General features: G+C 41.6%; 1 protein-coding gene across 1 annotated transcript in view; it reads left to right on the top strand.

Annotated features, from left to right (window-relative positions):
- LOC149276507 (disco-interacting protein 2 homolog C-like) overlaps positions 1-17954 on the top strand; it is a gene marked incomplete at its 5' end in the record, with an annotated part of 48639 nt that overhangs the window by 21838 nt on the left and 8847 nt on the right. The window contains 9 exons of the mRNA XM_089503569.1: positions 1907-2030; positions 2265-2386; positions 4917-5028; positions 5430-5539; positions 5978-6108; positions 6253-6421; positions 7537-7707; positions 12061-12090; positions 14988-15049. Coding sequence (XP_089359695.1) covers positions 1907-2030; positions 2265-2386; positions 4917-5028; positions 5430-5539; positions 5978-6108; positions 6253-6421; positions 7537-7707; positions 12061-12090; positions 14988-15049 — 1031 coding nt within the window. The remainder of the gene's footprint in view (positions 1-1906; positions 2031-2264; positions 2387-4916; positions 5029-5429; positions 5540-5977; positions 6109-6252; positions 6422-7536; positions 7708-12060; positions 12091-14987; positions 15050-17954) is intronic.

Raw genomic sequence — 17954 nt, 5'->3', positions numbered from 1 at the left:
GCACTGAGCGGCAATATTTGCTTCTAGTGCCTGTGCTAAAGGGACTTGTGTGAAAGCCGAATCCTATCTGAATGAGTACGCAAACTGATCGCTTCCCAGGCCCCCGAGCCGGTGTGCAGATCTTCCAATAAAAGCCCTTTTTATATATTAAAACCTAATTTCTGCCCTGGGTCCGCACACACGCTGCCCGTAGAACCCGGCCGGTCCCGTTTTCACACCAGTAATGGTCATTAAGACAGGTCCTCTCCACCCTCGGAACCTGTGTTCCTCTACATCCCCTCTACTAACGTTGGTCCTCTCAAAGTCGGGACAGCGCCCGTTTTTTGCATCGGTTTGGGAACTGTTTCATGCTGGGATTCCTCTTTTTTTGGACGAGTCCCTTTAGATAATCATCTGTGTAGAGCCGTGCAGTGAAGTGCCGTAGAAAAGTGGGTTTTGTTCTTGATCGTTCCGTATTTGACATTGCAGTCTCCGGAGAGCGGGTTCCTGTCTGCACCGTCTGTCTTTGTTAACAGTATGTCGAGAAATGTGTATGCTTTCCCTGTCGTACGGCGCTATAGCATCTGTTGGCGCTTTATATAAAAGAAAAAAAAATGACAACAATAATAATAATAATCATATTTATTTTATCTGCTGACCTGGAGTTCCCCATTGTAAGTTACCATGAAATATGTGGCTGCCACACGTTTTTTTCTGTTCATCTGCTTGTTTGCCTTACAGGTTGCCGAGTGAGGAATAAAAACGGGTGACTAAACGGGGTTTCTTGATATTACGTCGTTAATGTTTTTCTGCTTCCACCAGGTCTGCTTCCCGCTCTGTTCTAGATTATCTCTGGTCCATGTTCGGGGTTCCCACGGCCTCCAAATCAAAGCCCAAACCCCGATTATCTTCACGTAAAACAACAATGGCGATTGCCTGTCCGTCGAATGTCTCCTCTGGGCATTCCTAGTGTTTTATTTCATATGCTGTTGACGGGGTTTAATGACTATGTTGTGAACCAAAATAAGCCATTCCCCTCCCCGACTTAATTATACATTAAAAAGCTCTCTGCCTGCCTTCATATAACGCTCGGCTAGATCTTATATCGCCTTTTGCTATGCGTTAAGCAGGGACACTTGGCCCTTCATGCAGGAATAATTCCCTGCCATTGGCCCTGCCTGCTGTATATATATATAATACTGCAACAATCATTCCGCAATATTATTATTATTATGAAGCTTCCTAAACGTAGAACCGAGATCTTTATTTCCACATTTTAGGAAAAATGTTAGTTGTACCTGGCAGACTGGGATACAAATTACCCTTTATATCCAAGCAGCGCATGTACGAACTGTAATAAATGCGTAAATACTGATGCTATTTCTAAGCTTTTTTACCACCGGAAGGGTTTTACATTTATTCATAGATTTCTTAACTAAATGCTAGGTTTTATGTCCGCTTTGGCGTTAATCATTTTATACTTAGGTGCAGACACTAATTGACTAATTTATTGGGCTGGTACACTCTTATAGGTGACTCTAGTATATTATATATATATATGTATATAGATATATATATATTTATGTATATGTGTGTGTATATATATATATATATGTATATTTATGCATGTATATATATATATATATATATATATATATACAATGCTACACTGTATAAAACAGTGCTACATATTATATATATATATATATATATATATATATATATATATATATATATATATATATATATATATATATAATATGTAGCACTGTTTTAAAGCTTTAGTATGCCCTATCATTAGTTATTAAATTCCGTAAGGCTCGTTTATACCTCGTCGGTCACCATATAGATATATTTATATATATTTTAAATATATATATATATATATGTGTGTGTGTTCTCTGTTTTTCTGTGTCTCTCTGTACAGGGAACGATAGCCAACTCTCTGACGTGCAGCCAGCTACACAAGCGAGCGGAGAAGATCGCGGTCATGTTAATGGAAAGAGGACACTTACAAGACGGAGATCACGTCGCGCTGGTTTATCCTCCAGGTGAAAAGAAGAAATAAAAAAAAAAAAATCTAATTTACTTAAAGCCAGGGTTCTTACTGGTATGAAGTTCTGATTTCTATGGATCTCTGGAAGTCCACAAAGCTAATAAACTCACTAAATGCCGGGTATATATGTTGCCAGCGTGAAGATGCAGTCGCCGTGTAACCCGTCGGAAGCCGTATGGGAGAGGACACTGGCGTTATTAACTCATACGTGCGCGTTTTTGTCTCGCAGGGACGGACCTGATTGCGGCATTTTACGGCTGCCTTTATGCCGGCTGCGTGCCGATTACCGTGCGTCCTCCGCATCCGCAGAATATCGCAACGACATTGCCCACGGTGAAAATGATAGTGGAGGTGAGACGTCCGCTTTGTGCTCCATTGTTCCTGCTGGTGTTTTTCTACTAGTAACTATTCTGCTGTGATTAAATATATATATATGTTACATTACAGCGGATTTCCCATTCAGTACATAGTATCGCCCCCCCCCCGGTATATACCGTATTTGCTCGATTATAAGACGACCCTGATTATAAGACGACCCCCCAAATCTGAATATTAATTTAGGAAAAAAAGAAAAAGCCTGAATATAAGACGACTCTATAGGAAATTTTTTTTTACCAGTAAATGTTAATTCACCTAAACTATAAACTTTTTATAAAAGCTATGATTGAGAAAAATATTTTGGTTTTATTTCCTTCTATTTTCCAACCTGCCCCCCCAGTTATGCACATCTGCCCCAGAAATGCCTTATACCCCCTATATGCCACTGTGCCCCATGATATGCCTTTTAACCCTCTAAATGCCACTGTGCCCCATGATATACCTTTTAACCCCATATGTCACTGTGCCCCATTTAGAGGGTTAAAAGGCATATTATGGGGAAGAGTGGTATATAGGGAGGTTTAAGGCATTCAGGAGGCAGAGTGGCGTATAGAGGGTTAAAAGGCATTTCTGGAGGCATAGTGGCATTAAGGGCACTCTGCCTCCAGAAATGCCTTATGCCCCCCATTTAACACTCCCTTCCCCCGCCCCCCCAAACTTACCGGTGCTTCTGACTTCCCTGTCATGTAGCCGGGGCAGCGTGTAGATCCCACGCACTTACGCTGCAGCCGGAAGGAGGCGTGGCTAGCAGGGGGGGGGTTGTCTGCGTCCATCGCGCAGACCTTCCCCGACTGTCAGAGATCAGAGTTCCCCGCACCGGCCGGGAAAGGTCTGCGCGATGGACGCAGACAACCCCCGCTGCTAGCCACACCTCCTTCCTGTTGCAGCGGAAGTTGTAGACATCTACACACTGCCCCAGCTACACACCGGGGACTCAGAAGCACCGATAAGTGGGGGGGGGGGACAGGAGGATCCAGGTCCCCTGCAGCTGCGGGGGATCTGGATCTTAGTCGTCTCATAGTCAGACCTATTTGAGGTCTGATTATAAGACGACCCCGATTTGCATTTGCTCTGAAAAAAAACCTCGTCTTATAATTGAGCAATTATAAGAGACGCGCACCATATGGGGCCGGACGTTGTGAAAAAGTTTGGTACCCATTACCACAAATATATAAACTCAGCAAAAACTTTCCTTTGGGAAGAATATTTACGGCCGCGGACGGCATTTTAAGACATTTTAAAATGGACCAAATAAATGGTAAAGTTTGCCATTGCCTGTCCCTTTCCTCTCGAAGGTTCAATTACCATAATACCATATAATAACAACTATATATATATATAATATATTAAAATAATAATTCTAATAATGGTAATAATATAATAATAATATACTATAAAAATAATAAATCTAATAATGGTGTTAATATAATTTATTATATAATTAATATAATAATCGTAATAAAATACCATTATTAGAATTATTCTTTATATATTATTTTAGTAACATTATTATATTAATTATATAATAAATTATATTAACACCATTATTAGAATTATTATTTTTATATTATTATTATCATTATTATATTAATTATATAATTATATTGATGCCATTATTGAATTATTATTCTTTGTATATTATCAATATAATGTAGTATATATATATATAATATATAACTGCATAAAATAATAACTATAATAATGCTATAATAACTACGGAGTCCAATGATGTGACAAGTGGAAGAGAAAGTGTTTTAATAGCTGGTTAATTAGGCAGACTGGCTAATAGTTCTAATGCTCGGTGTTTAGATATTTGCATTAGTTACTGATGAGGTTGCAGGCAGGTTGCAATTAGATAATAATTTTTAACGAAATGATTTATTATGTGGTCTAATTTCTATATAAAAATCTTAACTCTTTGGGTCACATGCGGCTTTTAGCTAATTGCTCCAACTTCGCTCAGGATTTTTTTTTTGGGGGGGGGTAGGGATCCTTGGACAAAAGGTCTTCTATAACTAGAGGATCAGAGGCTTAGATGTAGTGTTACTTTACTGAGAGGGCAGTAGATAAGTGTAACAGCCTCCCAGCAGAAGTGGTAGAGGGTAATACAGTAAGGGAATGTAAACATGCATGGGATAGGGCATATGGCTCCTGAATCTAAGACGAGACCAACGACTGATTAAGTTCCGAGTCTTTACAGCAGGAAAAAACAGGGCGACTAGCTGGGCTGGAATGATGGACTGCTTGGAATGATGTTTCCAGTGATGCATTTTGTAACTCCTTTAGAAGAACACCCCCTGTCCATGAACTTTTTTCTTTGGCAACAACCAATCAGTGCCTAATTTTGCGTCACATGAGAATTAAGGGTTCCCAGTAAAAAAAATCTGAATGAGGCTACCATTACCAGCTGTAAGCGGCTCGCATAGCGTGCGGTAGAAATGAATACTGTGGACTTTCATCGGAAAGCCTGGTTAACGTCTTGGTCTTTTATCTTCTGTCCCAGGTGAGCCGGTCTGCCTGTCTGATGACTACTCAGCTCATCTGTAAACTGTTACGCTCAAGAGAAGCTGCAGCAGCCGTGGATGTTAGATCGTGGCCGCCGATCCTCGACACCGGTGAGTTCCGGCGTAATAACATCCGTATCGTTCCTTGTAAGCCGCGAGTGGAAGTCTGTATTACTGCATATATGTGTGAATCGTGTAATAAAAAGTGAGTTATATGCCGTCTATATGAAAAGTGAATGAATATTGAATGGGAAAGCGACGCATCGCTCAGGGGCAAGAGGGCGATTGCCACCGGGCCGGTCCAGAATTGTTCACAAAGGGCTGGACTGGGGAGTTGGGAACGCAGCGTGGTCGTGTAACGAAAGGTTACGTGACCCCACGGGGAAAGCGACTGACAGAGTGAAGGGGGTTCGAGGGGCAGATGTAGAATGTTATCACTGTGTTTTGTAACCCGCACAAGCGTTCTGCTGTAAATGAATTAATCCTAAAGGTCGCATATTTTCATTCTGTAGATGATTTGCCAAAGAAGAGACCTTCCCAAATCTACAAACCATCTGACCCAGAAACATTGGCTTACCTTGATTTTAGTGTCTCTACAACTGGAATGCTCGCCGGGGTGAAGGTGAGTAAAACCCATTGTGCTATTAGAATGATTAGTACATCGGCTCTAATCCGGGGCGCGCAAGAATAACGCCAGGGTCTGTCTCTTTTAAAGGGGAAGTCCCATGAAAAAAAAAATATTTAGCTCCTTCAACATAAAATCCAGTCCTGTATATAGTAATATAACCCCCCCAGCGCTGTATACAGTAATATAACCCCCAGCGCTGTATACAGTAATATAACCCCCAGCGCTGTATACAGTAATATAACCCCCCAGCGCTGTATACAGTAATATAACCCCCCAGCGCTGTATACAGTAATATAAACCCCAGCGGAATGGTTCAGTAAGGAGGAAATGCATTACCCACATTAGCTGTTATTTTGTTTGCTTATAGAGTTATACATGTTACGTCCCTGTATTTTGGGGCCCTGTATTAATGATAACTTTGCCATTTTGCAGATGTCTCATGCAGCCACTAGTGCCTTCTGTCGTTCTATTAAACTTCAGTGTGAGCTGTATCCGTCTCGAGAGGTGGCTATATGTCTGGATCCGTACTGCGGACTTGGCTTCGTCCTTTGGTGCCTCTGTAGGTGAGTTTTTAGAAATCTGCATTTCAGGAAAATAATGATTTTTTTTGTTTTATGAAATAATATGAAATGGGCTGTAGGGGCTCGTTCCATGAATTCCTTTAGTGGAAGTCACAGTACGTGTTAATACGTCCCGTGTCTTTACAGCGTGTATTCTGGACACCAGTCTATACTAATTCCTCCGTCAGAGCTGGAGATCAACCCCGCTTTGTGGCTCCTCGCCGTGAGTCAGTACAAAGTCCGCGACACGTTTTGCTCGTACTCCGTTATGGAACTCTGTACCAAGGGCCTTGGCTTACAGACCGAATCGCTGAAGGTAAGACCGTTGTTACAGAATTACTTTATTACGCTTTTCTTTCCTTGTGTTTGGGGGTGAAATTGAGAACGATAATTCTAGTTCATCAGACCAGGCTTGTCTATGTAACTTCAGAATAAATGTGCGATTTATCATAAATGCTAATATTCCTTTTTTGCAGATTTTCCCCCCGCAATTTTTAGCATCAGCTCACGATTTTCAGTAGTTGTACACGTGATACTTTGGCTATGATGTCATTATTTCAGGGGTGCAAATCTATTCTTCATTGATTTTAACCACCGCTATTCATTAATCTTAATGTAGGAAAATCAGCCACATTTTTATGTTATTAATAAACATATTTTGCTGGATTCAGTATATATATATATACACAGATGATTGCAAACCTGGATCTCACGTCTTCTGCAGGCAGGGCCGGCCCTACAATGGAGCCGAGTGGGGCAATTGCCCCAGGCGGCACATTTCAAACTTCGCCCCAGGCGGCATTAAGTCTTGGGCCAGCCCTGTCTGCAGGACGCCTGCTGTCATTTTAATGATGGCCGCGTCAGCTAGTCTAATATAAGAGCCATAAGGTCCTAACTATCTTAATTCAATTACTTTTAAACACAATCGCACAGAGGTAGCTTACTGGGTTCCCGGTAAACGTCCCTCGTTGGAAGGGAGTTTAATTAAATTATTGGAGCAGGGAACGTTAAAGACTTGCTCTCTGACCTTAAGAGTCTACTTTTAATCCTATGACTCCTGGCTTAGTTACTTTTAGAACCCTGCAAAATATTGAAATCACTGCGGTTACTGTGAAAACCGTTTTCACGGTAAGAAACAGCAGACGAGAAAGCGAGTGGAAACCCCGTCATGGCGCATGCGTTTTTTTCCTCAAACATGCAGCGTGACATCACGGATGTGTGACATCACGGCTGCGTGACATCACGGGTTTCTGTATATGTAGACCGAATGGAAATGAAGCAGTGTACATATATTCCAGGTATCATTTTGATAAAATCGATAGGAATCATATCTGGCAATTTTTAATATATCACAACGCTTTGTGAGCTTTGAATATTAATTGATTTTTCTTGGGTTTTTTTGGGTTTTTTTTCCCCCGTTTTCGGTCATAGGCAAGAGGTTTGGATCTCTCCAGGGTACGGACTTGCGTAGTAGTGGCTGAAGAACGCCCGAGGATATCTCTCACCCAGTCCTTTTCAAAGTTATTTAAAGACCTGGGTCTCCATCCGAGGGCTGTAAGCACTTCGTTCGGCTGTCGGGTTAACCTGGCCATATGCTTGCAGGTATATTCTTTCAAACTTTCCATTTTATTATATTTTTTTTTAAAAGCATCAGTTAATAAATCATTACCAAGTTTGATAAAGTTTAATAAAGTGTTCTAAATTTCAAATCAAAAGGTATATTGTGAATTTGAATATAACCCCATCTCTTTCTCTTGGACAAATGTTTCTGTGTTAAGACCGATGCGTATTGATGATCATGTTGAAAAATAGAGAGACGTTCTCTATTATAATAAAATAATAAAACACAAAAAAATTATCTTTACAAGGGAAAATCTAGCTTTATGAATAATTCTGCTCATAATGACGAATAGATAGGGATCATTTCTAGGGGACAGTGGTCTGTTTAGATATCGAAATATCTTCAGCTAACGCTCTCACCAAACACCGTAAATTAAAAGCAAAATATGACCTCATGGACCAGGAGTGCAGAGTCATCTATTCTCGTTTGATGTAGGGATAGCGCCCTGCTTTGGCGGTCCCCTGAAATGGGATGCCAAAGATGTCCCGCTTAGTGGCTTCTCGCTGTGAGTCAGTACTAAGTCTGAGAACCCATATCTGGCAGAGAAAAACACCAGCTGGAATTTTCTCTGTTTTCTATTATTTTTTTATTTATCTATTTTTGCAATATCCATTGTTGGGCTGGCAAGCGGCGCGTGGGAATTGAGTAGCCCCTAGGCAAAAGAATTGGGTGTGAATAGGATGTAGCCGTGTTTCAGGGCACCAATCCTTCCAGCTAGTAGGCGTTTACGAGGCCTTGCTTATTTTTGTAAATTTTGTAAAGACTTGCCCATTTCTACCCACCAACTAGCCCCTGGAAACACATTTATGAAATATATCTTAAAGATGTCATTTAATTGAATTTGATCATGGGTCATCGTTATCTGAGAAACGTCCATCATAGGGGGGAGCACGGTGTTCGTCTTCTAGCAAAGTCCCGAGCAGCAGGACCCGGCTCTTCACGCTTCATTAAATCGGATTCTGCATTGTTTGGACTCATAAATTAAGCTCGATGATTGCACAGCTGTGGCTGCACTTCTGTTCAGCCACCGGGTATCTTCTGACGGAAAGACATCTGGGTTATTGTATGCTGTCTTGATTTGGAATTATTTTCTTGAGGGCCCGGCTAAGCTGCTGATACGTGGGTTTGTGACATTAGTAAAGACTTCTTTGATTCCTTTTATATTTCAGCACAATTAATAGAACAATTCATTTGCTTCATCTATTATTTCAGCACAATTAATTTTAAGTCATACGTAAATATATTAGAAAACCCCCCATATATTGTCTATACCATGGGAGCAGCCATCTTGACTTCCTGTTCCATCTTGACTTCCTGTTCGACCATTAGCTACCCCGTCCACTTTGGTGCCGTTGCGTAGGTTTGGGAGGAAAAGCCGCAGAGGACTTTATACCGTGTACATATTTGTATATAAGTTTGATATATGTTTCTCTCTAAGTCAGATATCTGGCACAAATGCGAAAGATTGTGGTTTCTCACTTGGAACGTTTGTTTTGGAAAATGTTTGAGGTTTTAGAAAAGTGCAAATCCATCTAAAAAAATTTAGCCAGCATGTAATGTTTCTTCGTGTTGGCAAATAGTAAAATTACTAAAGTGGAAATTACATTTCTCGCATTTATGAAACAGAATTGGCCAAACAATAGAGTCATGATTCATTATAAATCTTGGAAGTTTTAAAGACGTCTGTTTCCAGAATTTCCGTAGCATTTCCTCAATTTTTTTAAAAATGTAACCAATTTATTATTTGCACAGATCTTCCCCGGCTGTCAGAGATCAGAGTTCCCTCACCGGCGCGGCTGGGGAACTCAGACAGCCGGGGAAGGTCTGCGCGATGGACGCAGACAACCCCCGCTGCTAACCGCACCTCCTCCCGGCTGCAGCGGAAGTTGTGTAGGCGAATCGCGTAGAGCTCTACACACTGCCCGGACTACGCACCGGGGACTCAGAAGCTCCGGTAAGTTTGGACGAGGGAGGCGGAGAGAGTGTTAAATGGGGGCATAAGTGCTCTGTGAAATGCCTTTTAACCCCCTTAATGCCACTCTGCCTCCAGAAATGCCTTTTAACCCTCTATACGCCACTCTGCCTCCTGAATGCCTTATACCTCCCTATATACCACCTTGCCCCATAATATGCCTTTTAACCCCCTAAATGCCAGAGTGGCATATAGGGGTATAAGGCAATTCTGGAGGCAGAGTGGCACATAGGGGGTCAAAAGGCATATCATGGGGCACAGTGGCATTTAGAGGGTTTAAAGGCATATCATGGGGCACAGTGGCATATAGGGGGTATAAGGGATTTCTGGGGCAGACTGGCAAGCCAGGGGGCAGATGTGCATAACTGGGGGGGGGGCAGATTGGGGAAAAAAAAGGAAATAAAAAAAAACTATTTTTCTCAATCATAGCTTTTATTAAAAAAAAAAATTGTTTTACAGGAATTAACATTTTCTGGTAAAACTTTTTTCCTATAGGGTCGTCTTATATTCAGGCTTCTTCTTTTTTTCATAAATTAATATTCAGATTTTGGGGGGTCGTCTTATAATCGAGCAAATACAGTATTTTATACATCTTATCTCTATGATTAGAATACCTTTTCTCTGTAAGAGATACGTTCCCTGTCCCAAAGATCCTGGACATATTTTCTGGGTTTTTTTTGTTGCTTCTTTTTTAACTTACTATCCCCCCTCCAAAAAAACCCAAAACATTTTTGTTTATTTTTTTGTTAATTTCTTACAAAGTATATATTTTACAAATTAATATGACTGATTTTTTTTTTTTTTAAGAAACTGTGATTGACATTCATTATTAAATGTGCTTTTAATATAAATAAATCAACTACTCTGACCTCTTTTAAATTGGGATCTATATTTCCCTCTAAAGTACAGAAATTTAGATAAAAATGCCAAAATATTTTAATTTTATTATTTACACATCTGCTTTCCCCATGCTACTTATACCTTTGATGTCACGTGAGCTTTCCCATACCTCCTAAGTGTCCAGTTTTTCACGCAATACCCTACTGTCCTATGTATCCGCCCCGCTGTCCCGGTTTTGCAGTCAGGGGGTCCTCTGGTCGTCTGGTCTTCCGGCTGTACAATCAATGGAAGTCGGTGTTGTTGTCCTAACTATCCCCCCCTGCTAAGCCACACCCCTTCCAGCTTTGGCCCTGTTCCTCTAGCCACACCCTCAAAACAGGTGTTCTGATTCGGAAATGTTGGCGGGGGTGCTTTCCCGGTGTATCCCCGGTAACGTTATAACCAGAACACCACCAGCAATGCAAGCGATAAGCAACACTTTTTGTCAGCAATACAATACATTATTCATTCCTTGATAACTCAGAGGAATCAATAAATGTATTTATCACTGCGCTTTATATGACACTTGGCGTTTTATTTTAAAGAAACATCTTATAGCGCAGAAATAGTCACCTTTGGCAAAAGTGCAGTTAGAATTCATGTCCTTCCCAATAAAACGTGAAGTCGGCATGTGATGTATGCTAGCAGAATTTCAGATACATGTGATTGGCAGCTCTTACTTCTATTGATTTTTGGGCAGCCTGTTCCCTTTGCCAGGAATGAGTGCTACTGAGCATGTGCAGAAAGTAGTGTACTGACGAATACTTCCTGCTTTCAGTAACGGCAGCCGTGGGAGGAGTTAAATGAGACAGAAGTATCATTTTCTAACCACAATAGCTAAAGATTGCCTGCATGGATCTACATGCGGTAAAATTCCGTGGAGTCCTTGCCCAATAGACTAAAATGTACATTTAACATGAAAATAGGGCCAGAGTGATCACTTTAGGCATTTTGTTAACAAAAATAGTTGAGAAAGTGTTAGATGTTGGATATCACTAACCACATTCACAGTCTGTCTACACGGTAAAATAATAATCTGTCCTTTATAAAATAAATTGTTATTTTTAACATTTACTAGCCGTGTATGGACCCTTTTTTTAGTATATAGTGTATATACATAATTTTTGCATATTAACGGTACGTGTGGGATCTGTGCAGGATCTGTGCAGGAGTCAGGTGTGTTGGAGTCTTCACTTCACATCAGATGTTCTCATTCTGTACTAAAATCTGTAACTTTTCACCTTTTGATTTAACCTTTTGCGGAACAATTGTTTTTCTTTTTTTTTAATTTACTTATTAGATTTCTATGTTTGACATGTTTCTTTCTTTTTTCTTTTTTTTTAATTCTCTGCTTCTTGCATTTCCCTGATCTCTCCAATTTTCCTATTTACATCTGGCGTGTTTTTTTACCTTTATCTCTGGTTGTCTTCACCTTTTCCTTTCTGTACCTTCACTCGCTCCTTCCGCTGTCCCTGCTTTGTAGCCTCACAAGCTGGGGAAACTGGCTGAACAGGTAGGGGATTTTCACGTTCCCTAAACACCCACCCATCGGCTTCGTAGAGTAGACGACAATAGGAGAAGAGACTTTGAGGTTTCTACACAGTAGTCTCAGCTCCCAATATTTTACCATTACCATACATATTTTATTGTCTGTTAATCTATCCTTTTTCTTGGTGTCTCCTCTCGCACCGTGGCTTCCTTAGTTTGGGCAATCGCAGATCCAATGAAAATTCTGCTTAACATTACTAGCCAATTGTTTCTGATTTAATAAGTTGAGGCTGGTACAATCTACCAAGACGTATAGATATATACGATTGTATTTTCTTCTATAAGGTATTAGATACAGGCTCAATGAATGTTCTTGTGTTATAGATGGTCAGACTCCTAGAGTTTCTCCTGTGGAAGAGGATAGGTTGGCGCAAGATTATCTCACGGATGTTTAATGAATGGCCAACATAGTCTTTTTTTTTTTTTTTTTTTTTTTTTTAGGAGAAACTTTCAGGGATTGGGACTTCCGAATAGTTAAATAAGTCAGCAGAAATGTTCCTCCTGTAAGGAAATGGGGGGGGGGGGGGGGGGGCGGAAAAGATGTGACCATTCTAAGAAGGTTCAAATGCTGGTTGAGAGTTTTCAAAGTGTAGGTGTTGTGCTTTGCTTTGCTCTCGGAAGTTTATTCACTAAACCGGGGGGGGGGCTTCCTGGCCAGTTAACCATGTAAACTTTGACTACCCTATTTATTATGTAGAGCCAAACATGGTGAGCTGTGAGAAAAACTGAGCTGGCTCTGGATGATGTTAGTTATTGCGAGGTTGCATTGTCACAATTGTAACGGCGCGTTATACGGAGCCAGCTCAGCCCTCAAAAGAAAGTGATGTCAGAAGTAGAAATGTTCAACTCTCGTGGAAAATGGCAGTTTAGTGAGTGCCCCCTATAGTGCTGCTTTCTTGGGTATCTTCCCAAATCACACACGCACTTGGCTTTTTCCTGACAAGTGGTTTCTCTTTCCTGTGCCGCCTTGTATTGGTTAACATGCATGCGCCATTGTGCCTTTACACCTCAGTGGCTGTGAGATACCAGTCTGGTTAAACTACGTGGCTGCCTGTGTTACACCCTCCTAAATCACAGAATAGCCATGCTTTTACTAGCAGGCAGAGGTTTTTAGATGCAAAACACTGTTATGGTTTGTCTTAGCTTCTGAATTTATTTTATATGTTAGTATTCTATATAAAAAAAACAACAGCATATAGTTGTGGACGGGGAGTAAAGAGTGCGGTATGATTGGGACCTGCATTGTATTGATCATGTTGTTTGTGATGGTGACAGAGGCTGCTCATGTTGAATGCACAGAGCAAAGGGGCTGCCAGATAGTGTTTTGTGCAGGAAAGATAGGGGCTACCAGATTGTGCTGTGTCTGGTGAGGAGAGGGGCTGCCGGATCATGCTGAGTGCAGGATGGAGAGCGGTTACCAGATTGTGTTGTGAGCAGTGAGGAGAGGGGTGGTCAGATCATGTTGTGTGCAAAGTAAAGGGGCTGCTGGATCATGTCATGTGCAGCGAGTAAAGTCGTCTCATTGGGATTCAGTGCAGGTATAATGTATCATTGTTTTATTTTGTAAGCTTACTTAACCCACTTGTGTTTGCTGTCCTGGGATATCCTTTCATGCCATACAGACAAATATGTGTAAGACCCCAGTGTAAGCACCCATTGACATTCCTGCGCGTTTCCAACTTTAGATTATATATGGAAACTCTTTCAAAGTGGAATATTTTCTTTCATACTCCTTCTCAGTGTAGGCTCGCATCATGCATTGATTAAATATTAGTATAAACACAGGGTGTTACAGTTTGGCACCTCGGAAACGTAACTTCTGTTGCAGTTTGGTGAAGCCCAAAGCATCAAGTGGAATGCCATCCACATGAGTTAAAAAAATGAAATAAATAAAAAATATAGGAAGGCTCAATTGGTGGCCTCCATCCTGTCTTCTACTGTTGGGTCAAGTAATGGCATAGCATGCATGAGGAGCGCCTCTCTCTCTACTCTATACCTGACCTCTATGAATTCAAAGTAGGTCCCTGATCTTGTAAATCATATACAGGAAGGAGCGATCAAAATAGTTGTATCGTGTAATTTTTTTTGAGCAGGTAATGGTGATTGAGGTCCTAATCATCTTGTTCCATTATTTTCATTGACGCTGCCAGTCCTTGAAGTGTGCTGGTTACCATTTGGCAGCGATAGAATTTGCATCTAAAAACTTATATCTTCCCAAACTGATTTTCCCATTCTATTGTAGTTTTTAGATTTTAGACGAAGTGTTTTATTCCTTCCTAACACTGTGAAGTTTTCCAATTTTCCTCAAAGTATCCACTGGTAGACGTCCCTCAGGTTTCACTCGCTTCGTCGGGTTCCTCCTTTTTGTTATTTGTTTCAGATTCAGTCTACAAGAGTTTCTGGGTTTTTTTTTTCCAGCATTTTAATGATTTTACCAAAATGAACATATGGGTTTTGGTTTGGCACCGATGACTCTTACCACAATTGAACTATCGTTAACCTCTCCAAAAATTCAACATTCAGGAATCAAAAACATCCAAGCGGCTTCTCTCCGTTGAAGTCCGTTCATGTTCATGCACCTTGTTTTAATATTTTGCGTTAAATTCCACGACCACCCTGAGTAATTTTTGCAGGATATTAAAAATTCTTGATCTGCATTAAAAAAAAAAGTTAACAAGTTAGAAAAGGCATCTTCCCCTTCGCCTCGTACTGTTTACTTTAGCAATCGTCTGAGTGCTACGGAGGTGCGCCAGGGTTTTTAAAGAAGAGCTAATTTATGACATTTCCTTGTGGACCTTGAGAGGTTAAATTCTGTTCTCGTGTATATATTACTCTGGGCTCATTTCAAAATATTTATTTCAGGGAACATCTGGACCGGATCCCACCACTGTCTATGTGGACATGCGGGCTTTGCGACACGACAGGTACGTCCAAGTCTTTGTGCAGGAAGTACTTTCCTTGCGTATTGATTTTTTTTAAAATGCTAAACAACCAAAAATATATCTTCTCCTATCTGCGCTTCTGTATGTGCTTTGTATATACACCACCGTTTAAAAGTTTGGGGTGACTTAGCTGTTTTTTATGGAAAAGATGGACATTTCTGGCTGTAACATAATTGTAAAAGGGTTTTCTAACCTTCAATTAGCCTTTTAAACTTAAACTTGGATCAGCGAACACAACGTGCCATTGGAACACAGGAGTGATGGGAGTGATAAAGGGCCATTGGAACACAGGAGTGATGGGAGTGATAAAGGGCCATTGGAACACAGGAGTGATGGGAGTGATAAAGGGCCATTGGAACACAGGAGTGATGGGAGTGATAAAGGACCATTGGAACACAGGAGTGATAAAGGGCCATTGGAACACAGGAGTGATGGGAGTGATAAAGGGCCATTGGAACACAGGAGTGATGGGAGTGATAAAGGACCTCTGTACGCCTATGAAGAGATTCCATTAAAAATCAGCCGTTTCCAGTTACAATAGTCATTTTCAACATTAACCCCGTCTGTTATTCATGTTATTTAAATGGACAAAATTTGCTTTTCATTCAAAAACAAGGACATTTCTAAGTGACCCCAAACTTTTGAACCGGAGCGAACATTCAACTTTTTTTATTTTGCATTTGGACCACTATATTATACAATGCGAGACATTTATGAATAGCGAGATTTGTCCTAAATAGATATATATATATATGGTCTGTAAGTAAATCTTTAGCTGTTTGCGAGGGTTTCGTCTAAATACAAGTGTTGCAAAATTCTGAACACTGGCCCGGCCGCCAGGGGAAGAAATAACCCTCCCTCCCGTCACAGGGTTAAAAGAGTTGTAATTATGGAGTACAGCGTGTTTTATGCGGTGTGACTCGGTACAGAGCCGAACGGCCTGTAATTGCCCTCGAGGCCCGCTTTACATGGAGATTCCTGCCCCGGTGCCTCGTTCATTCTCTGCGCTGTTACATTCGTCTTCCGCTCTCCTTGTTTTTACTTCTTCACTCATCGTTCTCAGATTCCTGCGAGCATAGAGCGCTCGGACCAAATGACATTATACCCGGAACATGCGTGACCGGGGACCTCTTGTTCTAGTTTAGCCATGTTGAAGTTGGTGATTCACGGGAAATGGTTCCCTCGCTACCTCCGAAACGCGTACGAGCTCCACGCTGCTTCGTTCTCAATCAGGCAAACCATGTCGTTGGACTCGAAAGAGAGAAACGCGGCATGGCGGTCGGTTTTAAGATTCTGAATTGGGGTGATTTCCCTCGCGGCACTGCAGGCGCTGCTGGGTACCGATCTTGCTTATAGTACTCACCGTCAGTTATGTTAGTGAATATACCAAAGAAAGGTGTGATGGGAGTGCGTATGAATTAATTGAAAGTTAATGTGTCATATACAAGAGGAACCTGGAAAATTTACTGGAGCAATCGGTATGCCCAATATCAATCATAGTAGAGAGAGATGAAAGGGTTAAATGCTTTAAAGTGGTCCCTAAGGTATAATATTAACCTTGGGTGGTAATGAGCGATAACACTAGAGGGAAGATACTCAATTAAAATAAAATCAGTATGGCGGATAGTAGCGCTGCCAGGGGTGCGTGCCGGGATCCTGGTGGAAGCCTCAACAGTCCCTGGTAGGAGATTGGAAGATAACTGGTGGTGCGCCGATAAATGGTTGCCTTTACCAAATATATATATATATATATATATATATACTGCCTGCGTTTGGCAGAGTGAGATGACACCGGCCTTAAGGAACCCCGTCAAATGTGGAAATGATGCATGGAAGTGAAGGGAGTGTGATAACGGGGTCTATCCACTAAAGGGAATGTAATAACGGGGTCTATCCACTAAAGGGAATGTAATAACGGGGTCTATTCACTAAAGGGAATGTAATACCGGGGTCTATTCACTAAAGGGCCAGCCATGATCATCTTCCAGCAGAAGCTCCCTGGGCTTTGACCTTTCATAATTTATAGTGACATCAACGAGCAGAAACTCTCCTGAAAACGCTCCTGTCATCTCTCCCCTTAGTGAATAGACCCCACAGGCTCCCTGAGCCATCGCCACAATTAGAGGAGGTGCACATGGAGTAAATGTGGTCGCTTCTGCATGTGTTCAGATCTGTTACTGATCTGCAAAAGGCTTTACATTTATATTCTGCATCTCCTTCTCACACTGTGTCCGGGGTTTATTCACTAAATACAGAGCTGGCAGGAAAGATGCAGCTTCCGCTTACAAAGGGACGATCCCAGCGAGCTTCTGCTCCAAGACGGGCCGATCTGCTCTTTTATCCTGGAAACCTTTGTGAATAAAGTGAAATATTCTTTTTTTTTTTTTTTTTTTTAAAGTTCCTCCTCTATAAACGTTGAACGCTAAACAGGCAGACAGACGTCGGTTTAAATAACACGAGATGCAGCTGGCATTTTCTTTTGATTTTTGTTTTAACCCCTTCAGTACCGGGACGTACCTGGTACTTCCTGGTTAACAGTCACCGGTAGACCGGGACGTACCAGGTACGTCTCCTCCAAAAAACGCCCCAACATCACCACAATCGCGGTGATCGTGGGGGCGCTGCTGCTGCTGTCTGCCCAGGACTCCTGGGCAGACAGCACAGCCTGTCTAAGCCCGCCCCCAAGCCCACGATCACTCCCACGGAGTGATTCTCTAGGCAGAAACAGCGATTGCAGAAAAATCTGCAATCGCTGTTTCAGCTGCCACAGGCAGCTTCAGGGAAGGGGGGGGGTATTGAATGGGTCCCCACACAAGTGTGGGGACCTGATCCAACACCCCCCTGCTGCCTGATCGCTCCATGAGAGCGTCAGTGCAGCGTTAACCCC

The sequence above is a fragment of the Sceloporus occidentalis genome, unplaced genomic scaffold (assembly GCF_023333645.1).
Source record: "Sceloporus occidentalis isolate IW3139 unplaced genomic scaffold, rSceOcc1.0.p SCAF_236, whole genome shotgun sequence".
Classification (NCBI taxonomy): Eukaryota; Metazoa; Chordata; class Lepidosauria; order Squamata; family Phrynosomatidae; genus Sceloporus; species Sceloporus occidentalis.
The sequence above is the reverse complement of the archived record's forward strand: the minus strand, read 5'-3'. Positions and strand labels throughout refer to the sequence as shown.